This window comes from Lepidochelys kempii, chromosome 1 (genome assembly GCF_965140285.1).
Source record: "Lepidochelys kempii isolate rLepKem1 chromosome 1, rLepKem1.hap1, whole genome shotgun sequence".
NCBI classification, from domain to species: Eukaryota; Metazoa; Chordata; order Testudines; family Cheloniidae; genus Lepidochelys; species Lepidochelys kempii.
This window is the reverse complement of record NC_136380.1, coordinates 148756767-148780214: the sequence shown is the minus strand read 5'-3', so window position 1 is coordinate 148780214 and position 23448 is coordinate 148756767. Positions and strand designations below refer to the sequence as shown.

Here is a 23448-nt window from a genome sequence, read left to right as displayed (position 1 = left end):
TAAGCTTTCGTGAGCTACAGCTCACTTCATTGGATGCTGTAGCTCACGAAAGCTTATGCTCAAATAAATTTGTGAGTTTCTAAGGTGCCACAAGTACTCCTTTTCTTTTTGCGGATACAGACTAACATAGCTGCTACTCTGAAACCTTCCGTGAGAGTTTTTGGCAAATTATAATGTACTTTTGCGCTCACATTGTCAAAGATGTTTGGTAACCTATATATTTGTCTAGCCCTAAGAGCTGATCATCTGTATTGTTACTGCTATTTGATTACAAATAATGGAGGAGACATGGATGCACACAGTGTTTTACAGATGTTGGTTATGACAAGCAGACAAACAGGAAAAGCATATGGAATTTGGTTCCCCATTGCAACCAATGCACCAATCTCCTGATCTGCTTTTCTAATGAGGAAGGAATTGTTAGTTAGCAGATCTAGATAAAAATTAAAATGAACACAGAATTATGTTCAAAATTGTAAATGCTTTCTTAAAACTATTTCTAGAAAAATTGGGAAAGGTCATGGCATTATAATAACTTACTGTTAGGTTTAATATTCTAGTATTTTGATGTATGCCAGTTTAGTACTGATCCAGTAGGTGGCACTAATTACATAAACAAATAATTCTTAATAAAGTGAAAAAATTCAACAGACAAATATTATTTGTCCAAGCTTTGGTGGTATGTCACATTGTAAAAAAAAAAAAAAAAAAAAAAAAAAATTAGGCCTGGCAGTATATTATTTTACTATGCTCTTTTTCCTGTCTCCCCAGCATAATGAATTCACCATCACAGAGACAAAAATAGTCGGCATGCACAATAATTTACTCAACTATTTATTTCTGAGAAAGAACTATTATGATTCCATTCACTAGTTTACCAATTTCGGCTGCCACATTTTATCTTGCACTGAAGATTTTATTGGTTAGTCCTGTCAGCTGCTTGTTGGTAGTACTGCAGTCCTCTTGTGTCCCAAAACTTAAAAAAAAAAAAAAAAAAAAAAAGTTCTGACCCTAACAATCAGCAGATGTGACAGAGGCTGTTTCTGTTATTACCAGCAACGAGAAGATTCTCTCTCTCTCTCTCTCTCTTATTTAATCGGGAAGGTTTTAAAGGTTTAAAGGTTCATCTACTTTTCAAATATTCAAGGTATATTTTTAAGGGAAGGTGAGATTCATTCTTTTGTTTTGTTTGTTTTTTCCCCCTCTAGCAATTTTCAAAAGAGTTGCGGCAGTGGCAAATACATGTGGATGTGGCGAATGACATGGCACTTAAGCTTCTCCGTGATTATTCAACAGATGACACCAGAAAAGTAGAACTGATGACAGATAACATTAATACCAGTTGGGCTACCATTAATAAGAGGTACAATGCCATTTTTCGCACTAACACTGTTGTTAAGCTTCACTGAATTGCATTGATCTACTTTAACACTTAATATAGTGATTAGGTGGCAAAATGGAAGGGAGGTACCCAAAGAAGCCGGTCACCCCAACTGTTTTTTTTTCTGTAGATGCTTATCTTTTAAATGACATTTGGGGCAACCACTCTGACATGAAACATTGTCATTTGCCAGTTTTAAACCGCTTTTACATATTAACCATTTTTCTAATTAACTTTAGTTAACTCGTGTTTCATAAAGTTCCATAGATATTTAAATTAAGAGAGTTTTTTAGTTTTCTAACTGCTATCTCAGCATCTTAATCTCTATACAGTTGTAGACAGTGCCATAAATTGAACATGAAAATGACACACCCTACTGAAATATAATTCACAGTAGAAGCATTATACTATATCTATGAGAAGAATCTACAGCCAAGATTTTTTTTTTTTTTTTTTTTTAAGATTAGATTGTTGATTAAACCATTCAGGATTACATTTTGTAGTCTCTCAATGTTTGGTATAGATACCAGTTCATTACTAAAAGCTATGTTTATAGGTTGCCACTAAGTGTGAATCATCCAGTATAAAATCTATACTGGAAATTTTTTGCAGGATAAAAATGATTTTATTTAAAGCAGTAAAACTCAGATTCACAGGTTTATATTGTTGTACATCAAATGGGATACATAAAAAAAATAGAGTTGGAGTTACTTTACCTGGCTTAATATCTAGGATTAAGTTTTATATCTTATAACCAAAACTGAATGCGTTTTTAAAATGTTTTTAATTAAAGTTCATGAACAAGGTCAGCAAAGACAACTTAGTTAAATATGCAACAAATTCAGGGAATTTGCTTGCATAGTAAAAGCTACTTAAATCAGCAGTGACTAGAGGAATTCATTCCCTTTTTCTCTTTACTGCTTTTTTAATTAATTTGGTATTCATATGCCTCCACAACAGTTCATTTTAACTGCGTTTCTGTTTGCAGCAGAACTATTCCCACTTTAGCGCCAATGGAAGCACCAAAAAAGATAGTATTGATATCCTCTAAGCAGTGTTGTAATCTGAAAGGTTTGCTGGGGAGAAGTACCGTAGCTAAACTGTGAAATGTATTTTAAAAGTAAAGAGAATTTCTGTAGGCATTTCTGACCTTATTGTTGATGGTAGCCTTCTTTCTGAAAAGACACATGTCTTGTGATAGATGTGCGCTGAGAAATCTGTAAAACCATATAACTTGGTCTCATTATGTCCCTAGTGTTTGGGGTGGGGGGCTGGGGGTGCTTTGGACTCCATGGGAAGGGCTAGATGTCTGAGGTTCAGTCCAGAAAAGGAGGAAGTGAAATTGGTAGATGATGGGGAAGCAAATGGGAGAATTGGAGGGGATTATATCAGTGCTCTGAATTAGGGAATTCTCACACTTGTGACAGATTCACAATTCTGAGGTCTTGCTAGATCCAGGGCTGCGACTCAATGCTCAGGTTGCAGCTGTAGCCAAGAGTCCTTTTGACAAGTAGAGGTTTAAAAAAAAAAAAAAAGACTGATGTGGCCACTTCTTTTTGAGGCATCGATGCCCGTGGCCGCAAGACTAGACTACCGTAATGTGATTTACATGTAGCTGCACCATGAGACTACTCAGAAGCTGAAGGTGGCACAGAATGTGGTTGCCCACTTAGAAAGTGGAGCTTTGTGTTGAGCACATAACTGGTGTGGTCTGAGAGCTTCATGAACAGCCGGCTGGTTTCTGAATGCAGTTCCAGCTGTTGCTTTTAGCCTATGAAGACCTAAATGGTTTAGTACCTGGCAACCTGACAGTCGCTTTCACAGTGTGAGATGACTAGTTTAAAGCTGCAAAGATGTGATTACAAAAGAAAATAAATACATAAAAATAACAATTAGGCACAATTTTGCAAATGTGGTGGGTCCCTGAAACAGTGGAATTGCCAGTAGTGTTCGGAGGCAGCAAACTACTAAGGAATTGTAAATTGTTAGCTCCTCATGGCAGAGACCTAATATACAATTAGGAACTGTCAGAGGGCAGAATTAAATGTACACAGGCTACTCTAAATGTGGCGTTTCCTAGCTTTCAAATATGCCACTTTGCAACCTAAACATCTTTTTATTTAATGTAATTTATTTTTTGTGTGCAATTTCCCTTGTTTTTAGGTTAAAAAATGTTGTTCTATGCAACTGTAACAACCACTGTAATGGTGTTTGGCTCAGCTCCACCCGCATTAGATGTCAAAATGAAATACCAATCAAACTAGATTGTACAGATGTTCAAAACACAATACTGCATGTTCTGTTGGGTTTTGATAGGCTCCTCAGGCATGGCTCCCCTTCAGCGGGGACAGACCCGCCCTACACCCATGAGCTGCACGGAATCAAGCCCCAGGCAGATGCCTAGGAGCCGGGCTCCAGCTCCCAGAGTCATGTGGCATCAGAATCTGAGCTATTGTTTTTTAAAAAATTGCTTCCAGCCTTCATGGTTGTGAAGAAAATCTGGAAAATGTGAGCTAGGTGTAACTGATGTCACAGCGTCTGCCTGAATTAACAGACAGCCTCCACCAGAGGGATGAGCACAGCCACTAGAGCATGAGCTTCCAAATACCTGTAAATCAAAACAGATATTAGCAGCTGTTAAATCAAATTAAGAATGTCCACCTAAGGGGGTTTCACCAATTTGACTGAATACATTTAGAAAACAGTTTAGTTAAATTAGCGCAATTTTTGTATGTAATCAGGACCGTAGGTAACCTAATTATAAGTGTAATTTCTGCTTCCCTGGTAATAATAATAATAATAATATAATATGACGTTTGTGTAGGGGGGCAATCTGCAAGTCAACCCTGCAGGCCTTGGAACCAAGCTTTGTGAGGGACTTTTAGCGTTGCAGTGCACAGGCTGAGAAATCCTCATTTTGTCTTTTACCTGCCCCCAGCCCTCCCTTGGACGGGAAGCTCAAGGCAAAAGAAATATGGAAAATACTCCAGCCTCTCCACAGGCTGTATCATATTTCCACAGCTTCATTTTTAATAGGGAATCTCCTTAAAGGGGGATTTGGGGCTCCATAATTCCTGTCATCAAGGGGAGGAACACAGGACCTGCGCTCAGATGGTCTTGACCTTCTCCCAATCTCTCAGCATCCTTGACCTATTATATGGGGTGGAAAACCCTGTCTATCTCTAAAAGCACAATTGGCAAAACCTCACAGAGATTTCCTTCCATTAGCTCTGTCGTGGGAGGGGTGAATCACTAACTGCCAGTTCCGCTGGGGAAAATCATCAGATTTGTTCAGTACATTTAACAGTTTATAAGCACTGGAGTTTTTTCCTTTACAAGACAGCTTTCAAATTGTTGCATGGAGAAAAATAAGAGCAGCTCTATTTTAAGGGTAGGGGCATAATTTACTTTGGGAATACAAAGGTGAAGAATATGCTATTTCTCTATCACTGGCCTCCTGAAGGGCCAAATGCTCTTGTCTGGTGCATGTGCATTGATTTCATGGGTTTTTTTTTCCTGAAGAAACTGTTTTATGGATAAAGTATTGGTCTTGTGAGTCAGTGAGCTGATATTGGCTTAGAAATTTATCTAAAAAAATAAGAGTCCTGGATTAATCTGATTGCACTTTAGGGATATCTAAGTCGACTCTTATATATTCAAGCTCTCGTAAAATGCCTGAGCAACAAGGGAAAATGCACCAGGTGCAAATTTTTGATTTATTTTGCTTTCAAACTTTATTTTAACAAGGGTTATTACTTTGGAGGTTATTGCCATCTAAAATGAATTTTCGTAGAGAAAGAAAGAGAAAGAAAAAAAAGTAAAAATGGAATGGTTGGTATTGCTGTGAGTTGTTTTCTACAAAGCGAACACTGATGGCAACATTGTGTGTCAGTGGGAATGATGTGAGCCACCCTGTCCACAAACCGTAGGTTGATAAAACAAGAAACAGGCAAGCACCAATAAAAATCCTACTCTGCCTGCTGGTGATAGTTCTGCCAAAGCAAGCACTTCAGTCATTAAGGCAACATCTGCCAGTTTGTATTTTGTTTTGCTTAGCTAGATTTGCAACTGATTGCTATATGTTTACCCTTTGCTTTACCATGTTGTTTTATAACATTGAACCATAATGAAAATGACATTCTGACTCTTGTAATAGTCAAGTTTGTTAGCATTTGATGGGTGCTTCCCTTCTGACTAACTTGTTTTTTGGTAGTAGCTGAAAAGATGCACTAGCAGCATATGTGCTGATTAGTTGGGCAAGAGCCAGATTGGCTTGTAAACATGTGTCTTCCTCGTCTCTTTCAGAGCATTAACTATCCCAGAAATAACTATATTATTTACTAAAAGGGAATTAAGGAGAAAGTGGTCTGTGCTCCCTGAATTAGCAACAACAAATCAAGCAACTGAACCAAAATATACTCTTGAAAAAAAGGTGGAATGTAGGGAGCAACCATCAAAAATATTCTGGATGTAAAAATGCATATTACAGTACTATAGGGGTGTTTCTTGAGTTAGGCTAATTTCCTTCACTGCTTTTTTCTTTGTTTGGACATTAATATAGGCTCTGATTCTGTATTTAACTTTAAGCACATTTCTTCTCTAACGATCCATTCAAGCACGTGCTTTTCTTTAAGTTCCATCAGTTTCAGTGGGAAGTTAAGCAGATGCTTATGTCTGCTGAATTGGGGCCCAAGTGAGAAAATTAGTTACACTTTGTCAGCATTGGAGTTACTCAGAAGATATAATAGAAACAAAACTGTCCTACTGAGTTAGAGCTCTGTACATCTATCATGTATCACATATCTTCAAATGTATATCTCTTCCAGATGATCATGCATCCAGGTTTCGTGGAAGTCTGATAAATTAGGTGATATGGCAGCGGTGTTAAACATTCTGGCCCACTTCAGATGCTTTTCTGGCCCTTATGACAGAGTTTGCAGAATGAAAGCTTCCATCCAAAATAAAGTAACTTTCTAGCCTAGCCCTTATCTAGTGTAAGGGATGAAAAACCAATGCACCGTTGTCGTCTTTAGTCTGCAGACAACTTGGAACAACAGCTCTAATATCTGTTAGCTGTCACTATTCATCTCCATAGGGTTGATAACTCCTATAATTATCAAACTTTAAAAGCTAGATTTTCAAATAAATTAGGTACACAAGTGTGCATCAGATTTGCACAATTACCTTATTGTGCATGTAAATTGTGTAATTGCGTGTGCAAATAGCCAAACAAAAGGCAGAAATAGTGGTGATACAAAAAACACCACATTTTTTCACATTTTACACATTTTTTCATCTACTGATGCTGAATATGACTGTAACTGAAGTTCCTGAATAAGGGCCATACTCTAATCTTGCTCTTTGTGAAAATCTCTCATTGTTAGCAGTGGGAGGTCTGTTGTGGATCAAGAATATATGTGATCCAAAAATAGTAAACTTGGCCTTTATATAATTCAAACTGTAATTTCTTCCTCTTCACAAAGTGGGTTTGATACCCCTGCTTAACAGGTCCTCTGAAATCAGATGTGTGAAATATTTTGGCTTGTGCATTGCTGCTCCCTAGAGCCTCTAATGAGCCTTCTCCTTGAGGCACTTTTGGTGAATCATCAGATGGTCTGTGGGTTGATCTGAGGATGCGCTATAAGATGGTTGTGACGGGTTGGATCACAGAAAGCCCCTTGGGACTGCCAACTGATGTTCCAAGACTACTTCGTCCCTGCTTTCCCTGCCAGCTTGAGACTCCAGCACCCTGTCTTGCTGAGCCAGACATGCCAGTCTGCTCCAACAGAGACCCACGGTCTGAACCACATGCCCCAAAACTGCAGACTTAACTGAAAGCAACTTAGGAAGTGTTCCTGTCTTTAACACTCAGATGCCTAACTCCCAATTGGGTCCAAACCCCAAATAAATCCGTTTTACCCTGTATAAAGTTTATACAGGGTAAACTCATAAATTGTTCTCCCTCTATAACACTAACAGAGAGATATGCACAGCTGTTTGCCACCCCCTTCCACAGGTATTAATACATACTCTGGGTTAATTAATAAATAAAAAGTGATTTTATTCAATACAGAAAGTAGGATTTAAGGGGTTCCAAGTAGTAACAGACAGAACAAAGTGAATTACCAAGCAAAATAAAATAAAACACACAAGTCAAAGTCTAGTATAGTAATAAAACTGAATACAGATAAAATCCTCACCCAGTAAGCTTCCTTTGATAGACTAGTTTCCTTCTAGTCTGGGTCCAGCAATCACTCACACCCCTGAAGTTACTGTCCTTTTTTCCAGTTTCTTTCAGGTATCCCTGGGGGTGGAGAGGCTCTCTCTTTAGCCAGCTGAAGACAAAATGGAGGGGTTTCCCAGGGGTTTAAATAGACTTTCTCTTGTGGGTGGAGACCCCGTCCTCTCTCCTATGCAAAGTCCAGCTACAAAATGGAGTTTTGGAGTCACCTGGGCAAGTCACATGTCCATGCATGACTGAGTTCCTTGCCAGCCAAGCCACATTCCTGGAAAAGCTCAGATGTGGATTGGCATCTACAAGTTCATTGTTGGCTTAAGGGCTTCTTGAATTGGGCACTTACTGAGAATAGTCTTTTCTCAGGAAGCTGACCAACTGCTTCACTAAAACCTACTTAGAATCAGACAAGTATACAGCCAATATTCATAACTTTGAATACAAAAATGATATATGTATACAAATAGGATGAATAGATTCAGTAGACCATAACCTTTACAGAGATATGTTACATGGCACATGTAGCATAAACCATATTCCAGTTATGTCATAGTCCCATAAAGCATTATGGGGTACAATGTCACAATGGTTGTTTTTAATATTTTGGTTTTAGCCTTGAGAATTACTCATCCTATAAGACTCAAGGAATTTTCCTGCATAACAGCTAACTGGAGGGAAGGGCACAGTGACTTGTCTGTCCATATTGTCAAGGCTCAATAAATAACCTTCTTTTAAAAAAAAATTGAATGTAGTGCTCATGAAAAGAGTTTGTGGGATAGCAAGGGTTACTGAAATCTTATATTTAGCCTCAGGACAAATATAGCACAGGCTGAGTCTATGCAAACTTTCCCACGTCATCTAGCCAGCGTGCCTAAAGACTGGTCTAAAGGGACCTTCTTGAGAGATAAGAGAGTACTTAATTACTGACAAAAATCACAACTTTTTGGCAGTTTCCACAGAAGCCAAGGATAATTTGCCAGGCATACTGGCATCTGTCTAGTTATCTGCTGAAAAATGGATGGAATCTATCACACTGATTTCATATAGGACCCCAACTGCCATCAGGTGGTGAAAGTGTGACTTGTTCTTAGAGATATTATTTTCTCATTAAAAACAAACAGCATTTCAGGCCATAGCTCCCTGAAACTGCCTCAGCAGAATCCATTCCTTATGTCAATGGAAGAATTCACATTTATACTAAAATGCCTATTGAACTCTCTGTGCACAAATAGAAGAGCAAGCCCCACCCTTGAATCATCAACAGACCAGTTTACACATGAAATTATATGATTTATACCAAAGAATCAGGATTGGTCTCAATAGCTAAAGACTTTTGGGGGGCCAGCACTGAAGAGAGTATTTCATTGCTCAGTTTAGACCTGGAGGGATGAGGACACGGTGCACTCAGGGGAGGGAGCGGAACTGGGCGGGAAGAGGTAGGGCGGGGCTGGAGCCTTGGGGGAAGGAGTGGAGGGGGGCAGGACCTGGGACTGTCAAGGTTCCTTCCCCACTCTGAACTCTAGGGTACAGATGTGGGGACCTGCATGAAAACCTCCTAAGCTTACTTTTACCAGCTTAGGTTAAAACTTCCCCTAGGTACAAATTAATTTTACCCTTTGCCCTTGGATTTCCACTGCCACCACCAAACTTTATCTGGGTTCCTAAAAAAACGGAGTTTGGACACGTCTTTCCCCCAAAAATCCTCCCAACCCTTGCACCCCACTTCCTGGGGAAGGTTTGGTAAAAATCCTCACCAATTTGCATAGGTGACCACAGACCCAAACCCTTGGATCTTAGAACAATGAAAAAGCATTCAGTTTCCTTACAAGAAGTATCTTGTCTCCTCATTGATCATTTTGGTCAGGTGCCAGCGAGGTTACCTTTGGCTTCTTAACCCTTTACAGGTGAGAGGATTTTTCCTCTGGCCAGGAGGGATTTTAAAGGGGTTTCCCTTCCCTTTATATTTATGACAGGGACCAAACCAGAGGTCAAGCACCCCCCGGCTGTTTGGAAAGTCGGTGCCTGTGATCGTGATATTACATCCAGGATTGTGTTAAGGAACAACAAGTCTATGAACCAATAAATTCATTATAAGAGCTAATCTAGCATGGTTGGCTAGTAATATTATTTGAATAAGAGAAGCAAAGAAAGATGAAAAAACATTTGAACCAGTGCTCTTTACTGAAATGTTGGAAGCCGAAGGTTGATTCCAGGTCCTTATCCCTTTCTCTTCAAGCAGTAGGATCTAAAAATGCTTTGCAGGCAGATTGCTTAGCTTTTTGGTGTAGCTTCTTGTGCAGTCTGAAAGTGACCCTCCACCATATTTTCAAATAAAGGTGATTCCCTTTGGAACCTGTCCAGTGCCACCGGACAGCTTCCAAAGGGAATCCTCTTTATTGGGAAAAGGGTTCATGCAGCATGAGAGCCTCAAACCTTTGAGGTTTAAAACGTGGGTATCTTTTAAGCTTCCTAAGGGATGATTAAAAGAGATAAAAGCATTCTTAGCTTTCAATGATTACTTTTTTTAAAATACAGGGCAGTTAGGCTTTAAAAAAAGATATTAAAAAGAGCTATGTGCTGGAAGGATTTTAGATACTCTGAGACCAAGTGAGTTATTCCAATAAATAACCTGCTACATTATTCTCTGTTTCAAACAAACAAACAAAACCTATTTAGTGATAATGAACTTTAAGGAAGCTATGGTGAAAAGTCCTTTTATTTGCTTGTTTGTTTTCATAATTTGGCATTGCAGGTTCTTTTACAATGGATGAAGGATAGCTTTGTTCAATGAAAGACAGCCTAACCTGGCTTCATTGGAACACATGCTAGTATCACATATAATACATTCAAGCTCTCCTGCTGTGATGTTAATTCTCTTTCCATTGTTATTTTGTTGTACTTGTGCCCCTAGAAATGAGCAGAGTTGATAACAATTTTGGCAGGATATTGAAAAATATAGATCAGGGATCGGCAACCTTTGGCATGTGGCCCGCCACGGTAAGCTGCAGGCCAATAGGGGCTGCGGGAAGCAGCGCAGGCCAAGAGATGTGCTGGCCGCCACTTCTGCAGCCCCCATTGGCCTGGAGCGGCAAACCGCAGACAGTGGGAGCTGTGATCGGCTGAACCTGTGGACACGACAGGAAAGCAAACCGGTCCAGCCCATCAGGGGCTTATCGTGGTGAGCCGGGTGCCAAAGGTTGCCAATCCCTGCTGTCGATGGTTTTGTTTTTTAATGGCCAAAATTTCTAAAAAGTAGGGGAGCTTGAAAGTCATATAACCAGCTTCCACACAGCCCTGCCTCACAGTTCTATCTCCACATGAAGCTAGATTCAAGGTAAATTCACTCCCTCTGCCAGCACAGACACTCAAGGGGACTGTACATCTGTAACTTCTTCTCTTTATGCCAAGAGAACCTCAGGTGCCCAATGCTTCCCAAAATGTTTTTAGCATTGGCTGGGAAAGACAAGTCCAGGACACTCAGGACAGGTTATGATTCACCACTTCGCCTGCAGTGGCCATGCTCTTGGAATTTTTCTGGAGTTCCATGGGGAATTAAAACAATTTAAACTCCAAGGGGAATCTCAAGAGAGGACAGCAGCAGTAGTATAAGCTGCCCTCTCGCAAGGTGAATTCCTCATGTGGTATAAGGAGCCTTGCAAGTCCAGGGAGGTGTAACTTAATCATGGCTGTCATGCCAGTTAAGTAGACAAAACTGTAGACTAGCACAGCTGTTCCCAAAAATCTCTTTTTCTGCTCCCAAAGACATTCGTTCACATGGGTGTCAGATTAGTCCATGTAAATACAAACGAATTTAGCCCTTAAGTATATATGCCAACAAGCGTCATTCTTAATGTCATTGTTTTTTCAACATGTATAGCCACATGTATGGTCCTTTTTGATAAATTCAGCTGATTTAAACAAGTTTTTTTTTTAATTTTATCATTAAGGTGAATGGTTTCATTACAGAAGCAATAGCATAGAGGGAAACACTACTTTGTAACCATGCCTTCAGTATCCAATACAGAGAGCAAGGGAGTTATTTAAAAAAAAAATAGTTACTCCTCAAAGACCATTCCTTTCATCCATGACTGTTTGTATTTTGTTTTCATTTGTCTCATTTGGTTTTTTTTACTTTGGCCGTGAGTGAAAGAAAATGGTGCACTTTTGTCCCTATTTACCATATGCTAAACTCTATGAATGGCTTTCCCATTAATATAATTGAAGATAGAGTCCATCCTAACTCTAGTTTTTGCTGATACATTCATGCCATGTGTAATACTTCTGCACATATGGACTGATTTAGCATTCAGAAATTGGTTGAGGACAGTTAGAATTTAAAGTACCTGCTGCAGTGTAACCCAATCAAACAATAATAATAGTTAATGGAATAGAACTGTTAAAGAAGGACAGTTTCATGTACTAGCCTCATAAAACATAAAAGTAACACAGCTCAAGCTTTGAACAAACTAATTTCAAAGGAATATTTTGTGTTTAAAATCTTACTCTTTTCCGAACAAATTTTATGAGGAGTAGAGCAGTAAAAAGTCCAGTCAGCTGATTTCTGTTCTGAGTCTTTCTGAAAATTCAGCCTGATGGGTAGTTTTTATTCTTAAGAGTAAGATTTTCACAAGCACTCAGTATTGTCCTATGTGCCAATATTTACTGTTGACTTCAGTGGGCACAAAGATCAGTGTTGAGTACCTTTTGAAAATCTCGCCCTAAACAAATGTTACTGTTAGTCTGTGGGATAATTAAACTTTGACATGTCTGTTACAACTGATTATGGTCCTGAGCCAAAGCCCATTGTAATAAATTAGTCTCTTTCCATTTCTACCTTAGTGGATTTGGGTTCAAGCTCTAAGCCTTCTAAAACAACTAAATGAATTGAAATTAATAAATGTGGTCAGCCGGTGGCGTGTCAGCAGGGATTAATTTGACCTGGTGTCAATTTTCTGTTGGATTATTATGATTGCAATAACCTTGTTGTGTTTTGTTCTTTGTTTTTTTAATGTGTAATATTTTTTACAAAATTTAATGTCAGATTGACAGCTCTGGTACCTGATTATTTTTTAGCTTCAGAACAGTTACAGCATGGGCATGGCAAGCTTCTCTCCACTGGCTTGTCAACCACATTTAAAATGGAGCAGATAATTCATTCTTTCCATTAAATCCTGGGGGTCTCTGAAGAAATTGTCAGCAGCAGTGTCAATTTTGGTAGTGTTCTTTTTTCTTTAAAATTTGGAAACCTTTCAACCAGATTCTGAGTTTGGATCACAAGTTATTTTATGTAAGCCAACAGTCATCAGATGGCAACAACTTTAAGTTGGGCTGGAAAGAAATCAGTGACACAGAGGTGAGAGGTTCCCTCTCTCTTATTATCAATCCCCTGCTCTATGCACAGTACCGAGCAAATAACAAAAAAACCCAGAAGAGTACATTTGTGATCTGTCTCAAAATGTTAATAAGTGGAAAATTGAGAGGAAAAATGTGGTTAAACCGATAAGTCTCAAAGGAAGACCTGTTATAACACGTCTGATACATAATAAAGAAAAAATCCAGCAAGAAAAAGAGGAGCTGCTGTAAAGGAAAAGCTCAGTGGTTTATGTAGTGTGGGCAGAGTGTTCATCCTGTTGCACAGTGTTCTGTATCAGAAACATAAGAAGGCAAAATAACCCATACTGTGCCCCATAGCAATTGTAATGGAGAGAGATTTCTTCATAATCTCAGCTGCTGATCCCTTTATGCTCTGAAACATAAGAACTGGTATCACTTGAAATTGTTACCCTAGCTAGGTTGCACAGTAGCAGCCATGTTAGTCTGTATTCACAAAAAGAAAAGGAGTACTTGTGGCACCTTAGAGACTAACCAATTTATTTGAGCATGAGCTTTCATGAGCTACAGCTCACTTCATCGGATGCATTCAGTGGAAAATACTAGTTTATCTTTTCTTAGATTCTTTTCTCATTCAATATATGTAACTAGTCCTGTTTTGAATCCTGATGATTTTTTTGCCTCACTAATCATAGAATCATAGAATATCAGGGTTGGAAGGGACCCCAGAAGGTCATCTAGTCCAACCCCCTGCTCAAAGCAGGACCAATTCCCAGTTAAATCATCCCAGCCAGGGCTTTGTCAAGCCTGACCTTAAAAACCTCTAAGGAAGGAGATTCTACCACCTCCCTAGGTAACGCATTCCAGTGTTTCACCACCCTCTTAGTGAAAAAGTTTTTCCTAATATCCAATCTAAACCTCCCCCACTGCAACTTGAGACCATTACTCCTCGTTCTGTCATCTGCTACCATTGAGAACAGTCTAGAGCCATCCTCTTTGGAACCCCCTTTCAGGTAGTTGAAAGCAGCTATCAAATCCCCCCTCATTCTTCTCTTCTGCAGGCTAAACAATCCCAGCTCCCTCAGCCTCTCCTCATAAGTCATGTGTTCCAGTCCCCTAATCATTTTTGTTGCCCTTCGCTGGACTCTCTCCAATTTATCCACATCCTTCTTGAAGTGTGGGGCCCAAAACTGGACACAGTACTCCAGATGAGGCCTCACCAATGTCGAATAGCTGTGGACAATGCCACAGGACATCGAATATTGTCCTGTGGCATTGAATTACCCAGGTTCATTTTATATTGAGCAAAAAAGTATTTCTTTTTATCCGTTGGATGTGTGTTGCCTTCTCATTTTTGAGTTCCTTTTTCCACTTGCCCCAGGGTACATGGTAAAAAGAAGCCTCCTGGAATGACCTCCCTCTGCACTGTGCTATGCTCCCCTCACCGCTTTCTTCCTTTCTGTATGTTTCTTGTGTTTCCTCTCAAATATTTTACATTATTACTTTTGTCATTTACTTCAAGGAAACCAATGCATTTCTGCAGCAACAACAAAGATGTTCATGAGAATCTACTATTTTCTAACCCTTGACAGTCTCCTCGTTCATTCTGCATAGACTGTTTTTTTTTCTGTTTTAATTAGTCAGTTCTTTGGAGGAAGAATTGACACTATAGCTTTAATTTCATACTGCCCTGAGCCTAATCCAAAACTCAGGGCAGTATGACATTAAAACTGTATACCATGGTAGTCGATCTGAATCTTTTCATTAACTTCAATGTTACTTACAATTAACTATTAATAGCTGGCCATCACAATAGTCTTGGCCATATTCTATCCACAGGAGATGGCATTTATACATCCCTTTGTTACCCGTGGCTCTTTCAACCCAAAGCTCTTGGTAACTTTTACTCTGTGCGAGTAAACCTGTGCGAGGTGGTGTTAGGAAATAAATCAAGGGAGACACAGCCGTCCAACCGATAGATGGGTGGCACAAACAGGACAACACAAGACTGCTTTCACTTGAAGCTAAACTTTACTTAGTCTCAAGCACTTACACACATCCACAACAGGTTAGTAAAACACCTCCAACCCTTGATAATTACCAAAGCTGAGTGGCTCTCGAGTGACACAGCGGCAGGCTTCTGGTGGCCAAATCTTTCATCTACCGGTGGGGACTGCAAGATGTATCCAGAGGGAGAGTCCAAAAAGAGTCCAACCACCTCAAACTTTCTCCCCTTATTTATATATTAGTAATAGAATGTCCCTTAAAGAAAACTTATTAAGTAAGCAGTTTCAATGGTCAAGCAAGAGGTTCCTTCTGATTATCGATTAACCAGGTGCGGGTTTTTCTCAGAGTTTGCAGCCTTGAGACCCCAATAGACATTCTTGGGGCACATCCTGCTCTTCTAAAATGCATGTATCAGCAACTTCAACACAATTCTTATCAGGAAGGACTCGGGGTTAAGCTGCCCTTTCTGTGGCACTCAAAACCCCCTCCGCTCCTGCCTTGGTCAAACTGAGAGTGCTGAATGGCCAATTTACAGCCTGCTGATTTGGCTGCTTTTAGCAATAATCCATAGTGGTTTCAGGCATTTTACTGGTTTGCCAAAGTCTCCCCATATGCCTTTGGCAGTTGATTTTCAAGCTCCACAGTGGGCATTCATTTGACGAGGGCATAGGCAATTCTACCAGCTCTGCCCAACTTCATGGTTTGTCGTACAATAGAGGCTACAGAAGGGAGACATTGAATCATCATATCCCATATCTGCCCTGGCTCATATCCTTTTTGCCCAGTGCTTGCCCCTTATACCTTCAGGCCCCAAAGTGGTTTTGGCTACTTGTTGCTATTGCTTCCTTCCTTCTTGGTGAGCTTTCCATGTTGGGAGCCCTATCCAAGTAGAAGCCAGAAAAAATTCAAGCTGAATCCAGCCCTATTCATAATTCTTATTAATTGTTCCTTTTATGAAATGTCTTTCCTCATCATCTCACTTCTCTAGTAATTTTTGTAACCCTTATTGCACCTTATTTTCTAGTTCTTGGATATCCTTTTTGAGATGAGATGACCAAACTGAAATAATAGTAGGGGTGAGGATGTACCATTGGTGCGTATTGAGACTATTTTTATTGTGGATGTCATTACTCTTCTTAGTATAGTCTAACATTTGAGTCTTCTCTAGGGCTGCTGCTGCACACTGAAGTCTTCATTAAGCAATTGATTCTTAAATATGTTTTGCCTGTGAGGTTACCACTAATTCAGAACCCATCCGTGTGTACAAGTAGTTTAAATTGTTCCTTCCAGTGTTCATTACTTTGCACTTGTCTTTGTTGAATTTTCCGCTATCATGTTGCCCAATTACCTAGTTTCATTTGGTCTGTCTGGAGTTACTCACAATTCTTCCTGGATTTGACTAATGTAAATAAAAGTGTGTCGTCAGCAAATTTGCCACCTCACTCTTTACTGCCTTTTCCAGATGATTAATCAATATATTGAACAATACTTTGTACTAATCTCTTGGGTATGCTGCTATTATTCCATACTGAGTGAGCATTAACAGCAGCATATATTCCTACTCTTTATTTCCTTCCACTTTACTAGTTTGTAATCCATGACCAAACTTTACTCTCAGCCCAATATTGCCAAATTTCCTTAAGAGCCACTTGTTTGGTAGTTCATCAAAATACCTTTGAAAATCTAAATAAGTTATAGTTATTTGTTTGAAATTTTTGCATGTTCTATTTCAATTAATTTTAACAAGAAACAGAAAATATATTTTTCCCCAAAGCTATGCTATTTTGTCCTATAATAGTATTTTTATAACAGTTTTATAATAATTTTCTAAACTGTTTACAGGTTATAAGATAAACATTTATTTCACAAGCTCACTCTTTATACTAAGTAAGCACAGCCTACCTTTTAGTGCTCTAGTGTAACAGCTATTTTTAATGATGAATTACATATCTCAGCTACTTCATTTCCATTTTCCTTCAAAATGTTCTGATGAAAACCATCATCCAGTTGTAGAGATTTATTGGAATGTAACATCTCAAGGTTTTCCACCACATTATTTTGGATACCTATTTCTCTGACAATGTCGCGCCTTTGCTACCTGTAAAGAGTAATCTGGGGAAAAGTATTTTTATATTATCTTCTTTAAGCAAAATCGGGTGTAAAAATATCATTTAGATTCTCTGCAGTTTCCTATTCTGCCATCTTTGATAGCTAATGTTTAGTTAGCAATTTCTATTAAAAAAAAGTCTGATTACAATTTAAAATCAAGATTCTGAAAATATTCCTTCGAATATTTATGCTTGCTTTTGATTTCTGTAATGACAAATTACATAATCATTGTGTCTTTCAGTGATAGATTATTTACTAAAAAAATATTCTTACACTGAGAACTGAGCAGTCTCAAATATGAGAATGTTAAGCTTCTAATGGTCCTTTCTTTAAGGAGAGTAATTAACATTTATAGTTTTGGGTATTGATTCTAATGGTCCTTTCTTTAAGGAGAGTAATTAACATTTATAGTTTTGGGTATTGATTAATGTGCATCCGCCACCATGTGATTTGCTTGCTTTGCAGTCAGCCATACTGATTGTAAATTGTTGACCATGATTTTGTGTTTGTTTAGTGTCATCAACAAACACTGAAAATATCTTAGAAAAATCCCACTCACCTTGTTCTGGAGCAAATAATTCACAAAAAAACAGTTCGATAATCTTCACTTTTATAATCGTGCCTTTTCAAATTGGGTTTATTAAAATAATATAAACAAGCCATTGTTTATTCAGTTTGATATGATGAATAAACTAGTATGCTAACAATCTTGGTCAGCTTTGATCATGTAAATATAATTTAGTAATATCAAATCATTGAGATATTTTAATGTAATGAATGGATACCAATTGACATGACCCTGCTTTGGATCATCGAGAATGAGGTGCATTTGTTACACAGTAGGTTAAAATGGCACGTCAGTGTATTCAATAACTGCAAAATAAATCCAGGTAGGTTTTAAAAATCCATGATTTCCTCAAAAAATTAGTACCTTTACATTTTAGATGGTTGCAAAGGTAAAATATTACTGCATGTGTAATTTATTCAGTAAAATATAGAAAAGTAGAGACTCAACATTAGGGACGCATTAGCACATCCTATTGCCCAAATATCACACTTGTTATAACAATAACCTTCTAATGACATTTTTCAGCTTAAAATTGCTCTTGCTAATTTTTGTGCAGTCAGTGCAAGTATTTTATTGCAAGAGAAAAGAGTAAAGTGGAGCAGTGGACAGATAAATCTGCAGAAGTTGTCTCTTCCTGACAATGCATTTGCAAGCTTGCTCATTAGCATTTTTAACAAAAAGGTGACAGTTGTCTATACTATGAATATCTGTAACGTGCTTTAATATCAGTTATACCTCATTTCTTGCTAATTGCACCATAATGCACCCATCTAAAGCATTTAGCTGAGGTTGAGTAAATTCTGATTTCTGTGTTAAGATTGTGTGACACTTCTGAAAGTGCATAGCTCTAATTTTAAGTGTTTTATCCTCTTGAAAATTGTTTTATTTACAAGAATAGCAAGGCAAAATATTTTTCCCATTGACTCTTAATGTCCTCCTTATATTATTTCAGAAAATACCTTGCAGAATTATTTTGAAAAAATAAATCCCATACAGATTGCAGTATTAGAATGAAGGTCTGGAAAAATTGACTGGACATCTACTGTCTGGAGGAACAAACCTTGCAGCCAAAGATAGACAGGAAGTTAGGGAAGCCCCAGTATGCAAGCCCGAAAACTATACTATCCCCAGCTACTCAAAAAGTAGTTTGGGATTTCTACCTTGGATCCTGTTGGTCTTACTGTCTTTCATATCAGCCTCTGACAAGAAGGCATCTGATAAAAGTGAAACTTAGCTCTGCTACAACTTTGTGTAGAGCTGGTTTTCCAGCACCATGTTAGAAAAGCTAGTTAGAATGGTTGATTTAATTGATGCTGGTTGCAAATGGCACTAAGGAGACAAAAAGGTAGCCAGGAATTGGCATGGCACAGGGGCATCCTAGCCATGCTCCTATGTGAATCTTTCCCATGTAAGTGGCAATTCACTGGAAGATCATCACTATACAGGGGTGATCCCTTCCCCGGCCCCGGGCTGGGTAATGACAGACTACACCAATGGAGTGGCACACAGCTGCCCATGAAATATGGACCATTATCTTTACATGTTTTTAATTTGTGTATACATAGTGGGTCTGATGCAGCACCAAATGAAATCAATGGGAATTTTCTCATTGACTTCTCTTGGTACTAAATCAGGCATAATAATAATGTTTGTCTTGCTGTAATTAAACCTTATTTTATATAATATGTTTATAAACCATATTTGATGTTTCACATGCTAAAGTGTAGATGATAAAAGCAAAGGCTGGAAGATTAACTTAGAAGCTTCCATTTGAAAGGTATTCATGATGTGATGATACTATATGGATACTATATGGATAGATATGATGATACTAAACTGGGAGGAGTGGTAGATACGCTGGAGGGGAGGGATAGGATACAGAAGGACCTAGACCAATTGGAAGATTGGGCCAAAAGGAATCTGATGAGGTTCAATAAGGATAAGTGCAGGGTCCTGCACTTAGGACGGAAGAACCCAATGCACAGCTACAGACTAGGGACCGAATGGCTAGGCAGCAGTTCTGCAGAAAAGGACCTAGGGGTGACAGTGGACGAGAAGCTGGATATGAGTCAGCAGTGTGCCCTTGTTGCCAAGAAGGCCAATGGCATTTTGGGATGTATAAGTAGGGGCATAGCGAGCAGATCGAGGGACGTGATCGTTCCCCTCTATTCGACATTGGTGAGGCCTCATCTGGAGTACTGTGTCCAGTTTTGGGCCCCACACTTCAAGAAGGATGTGGATAAATTGGAGAGAGTCCAGCGAAGGGCAACAAAAATGATTAGGGGACTGGAACACATGACTTATGAGGAGAGGCTGAGGGAGCTGGGATTGTTTAGCCTGCAGAAGAGAAGAATGAGGGGGGATTTGATAGCTGCTTTCAACTACCTGAAAGGGGGTTCCAAAGAGGATGGCTCTAGACTGTTCTCAATGGTAGCAGATGACAGAACGAGGAGTAATGGTCTCAAGTTGCAGTGGGGGAGGTTTAGATTGGATATTAGGAAAAACTTTTTCACTAAGAGGGTGGTGAAACACTGGAATGCGTTACCTAGGGAGGTGGTAGAATCTCCTTCCTTAGAGGTTTTTAAGGTCAGGCTTGACAAAGCCCTGGCTGGGATGATTTAACTGGGAATTGGTCCTGCTTTGAGCAGGGGGTTGGACTAGATGACCTTCTGGGGTCCCTTCCAACCCTGAGATTCTATGATTCTATGATTCATTTAGAAAAGCACTCATGGCTATCTACTTGCATTCCTAAAGACTTTTTCCTGCACCATGTGACTGATATATGTTATTTGTGTAAGATAGTATGAACTTGTGTGCTGGCTTTCTTCTCAAAGCACATTTATCTGAAATGGGTACATTTAAAAAAAATAGTTGTTGTTTACGTTAGCAAGTTAAATTGCTGCATCCATCACATCACTTTTTCACCTCTGTAGAATTGTAAACATGAACTTATTTCCTGGCAGATGAGCTGGGCTGCAATTTTCAGCTAATTGGAAGAAGCAGACCTGAGTCGGGTACTGTCCGCCTGATTTCAGTCTTAAGATATGATGATGATTATTGTGTCAAATACAATCAAGCATGTGGGCCTTGAAATGACAAGAGGCCTAGCTGTTTTTAGTTCAGGATTTTATATCAAGTTAGACCTCCTGTTCACAGATAGTCACATCTGGTTGCAAAAGAATACTATTTTAAATGTGCAATTTGTAGACTCTGAAATAAATTAGGGCTGAGAAAGCTTGATGTTTTGAAATCTGCGTGACACCACTATACTCCTCACATTATCACCACTTTCAGTTTCTTCAACAGATTGTCGCGTACATACATGTATGTTTTAAATAGTTATTTTGGTTAAAGAGAACAAAATATGCTTGAATGTTTTGTTAAAAGACTTTATGCTGGGTCTTCCAGTGTTCTATGAATGAGTCAGGTATGAAACTATGCATTAGTGACCATAACTAAATTGTGAAAAAATTATTTGGGAACATTTTGTTAAAGTACTCCAGCATATTAAGATATAAAGTCTTGGATAATTTATCTAGAATTTGTTGTAGCTAAAATCTATATGATAACCCATGCAAAAAATATAAGACAAGCCAATAAACTAAATTTAACTTAATTTTAAAAGTACAAACAAATTATGTGGTTTCTGATGCTTATCTGGGAGAAGAAAAAAATTCAGATTAAGTTTTTTGTTTTATCTGATAAGATTAAGTTTTGATGAGTTGGTAATGATAATGAGATCATAGAAACAAAATTTAAATAACAAGGCTGCTTACTTGAAGTTATTTCCAGGATATAATATCACTAAGTAGTAGGATCCTCCCTGCTAATGTAGAATCTGTGTCCTTATCTGTCTTTTATTGATTGAGTGAGTGAGTCCCCATGATTTATACCTACCAAGAACCAGTTCTCTGGTAGTTTTTACTAATCTGATAGTAATTTTCTGTTTTGTAATTTCTTGAAGCAGAACTAGGGCCCCAGTTCAGCAAAATGCATGGAGTGGAATCCTGGCTTCCCTGAAGTCAATGGGAGTGTAGGAATTTATTTCTGGGGGTTTAGGATTTCACCGTTAATGCTTTAACATCAAGTGTGTGTGCTTAAGTTCTATTGAAATCGGCGTGATTTGAGCACTTGCTCAATTGGGGCGTGAAGGTCCATCATCTCTGCTTTTTCCTTTCTTTTGAGTTTGAACTAGTACAAGTCAGGTGACAGTCCAGTTTGCATTCCAGCACTTTGCAAACAACACAGAAACTGTGGTTACTAGGTTACCTGTATGTACTGTAATATATAGTCTGTCCTGGACCACTTCAAGCTATGCCTTCCAGGGTATGACATCAATTTTTAAGAAGGAACACTTTTTACATTCAAGTATGCTCGAGGACCCAGGCTCTAGGACTTTCAAAACAAACATACTGGAATATAAATAACAAGTGTGTGTACATATAAATAGTAATGGGTGTGTGTATATACGTGTTTTATGTATATAATTTATGGTAATAGGTCTTAACTAGTACTAGTTACTGCATTGTAGATCAGTATATGAAGCAGGAGCCTTTCTCCTAGCTGCTGCTTTCACTACATCTTCTCCAGAGGCTGGGTAATTCATAGCTACCTACAACTTCTAGATTGAATAGTGCAGCGCTGGACCTCCATTGCTGCTTGGTAGTGCTGCTTTTTCTGTACTTGTAGGTTTTTTAAAGATTTTATTCATAAAATACAAGGTGGCAGACCATCAGAATGCTTATTTTTTAAAAAAAGCATGTCTACAGTCACTTGTGCTTCAGTTTAATCTACGTATTACATTGCGCCCATTGCTGTGTTTTGAGAGTTCTGGTTAAAGTCCACCCGCCTCCATAAGAAGAAATATAATGCAGTTACCCCTACATAGGGTGTATTCTAGCCACACATCATCACATAATACACAGAACAACATAAAATAGAAATACTAACAGAAAAAAGTAAGTCCGTTGGAAAATAAGCCCCATTCTGTTGCATGGTAGCAGGGAGTACTACTTGCAAGGCTACCAAGCTCAACATCTGGGAGGTGGCAGCTTTAACTGAAAACTATGCTAACAGTTTAATGGTGTCTTTTTTGAGTCTTAATTCATCTAATGTAATGCCATCAATTATTAAATTTAGTTGTTTATACAGTAGTTAACAGTAAGAAAACAAATGCCTTTAAAACCTAATTACACTTAACTACTTTGTAAGCCAAAATTTTATCTTAATAAATTGTATCTAAATAATTAAACCAGTTATTAGATACCACCATTGACTGCTGTGAAATCTCAAGAGTGATACGTTTTGGACTGCAGTAAAAATTGAAATAGTCAAATATATGAGATCAGAGATCAGAATTTAAAGTACTGGAGACTTTGAAGACACTTGAGAAGAGTGTATGATGACGGATTGATGTATAAATTAAAAGTCCTAAATATGTATCATTTACCTAAGAGATGACAAAAGAGGCATGAAAGTAATAATGATAGCATAATATACTTCACACTTATTCATTTGTTTACGTGGTGAAGTTGTTAGTGATAAGGTAGGGTGTGAATTTAAAGCGCAATAGTTATTCTGGAATAGCTTCTCGTGTGAACACTCTTATTCAGAAATAAAAGTGCCTTTTTCCAGTTTAGCTAATCTGTTTGCAAAAACAAAATAATTGGTGGCATACATGTGGGAAGAGTTGTTAAAATTTATCTTAGCAGAACCAACAAGTTCAGGAAAGCATCATACTTAATGGATTCCTTTCATTCTGTGACCCAGATACGGTTACTTAGGTGCCTGTCTGCCTCTTTAGGCACCTAAGTCTAC

At 38.5% G+C, this 23448-nt stretch overlaps 1 protein-coding gene across 11 annotated transcripts in view; it reads left to right on the top strand.

The window, feature by feature from the left end:
- DMD (dystrophin) overlaps positions 1 to 23448 on the top strand; it is a 1937833-nt gene that overhangs the window by 1507319 nt on the left and 407066 nt on the right. For all 11 annotated transcript variants that reach the window (XM_073357918.2, XM_073357898.2, XM_073357881.2 and 8 more), the window contains one exon: positions 1209 to 1363. In XM_073357918.2, coding sequence (XP_073214019.2) covers positions 1209 to 1363 — 155 coding nt within the window. The remainder of the gene's footprint in view (positions 1 to 1208; positions 1364 to 23448) is intronic.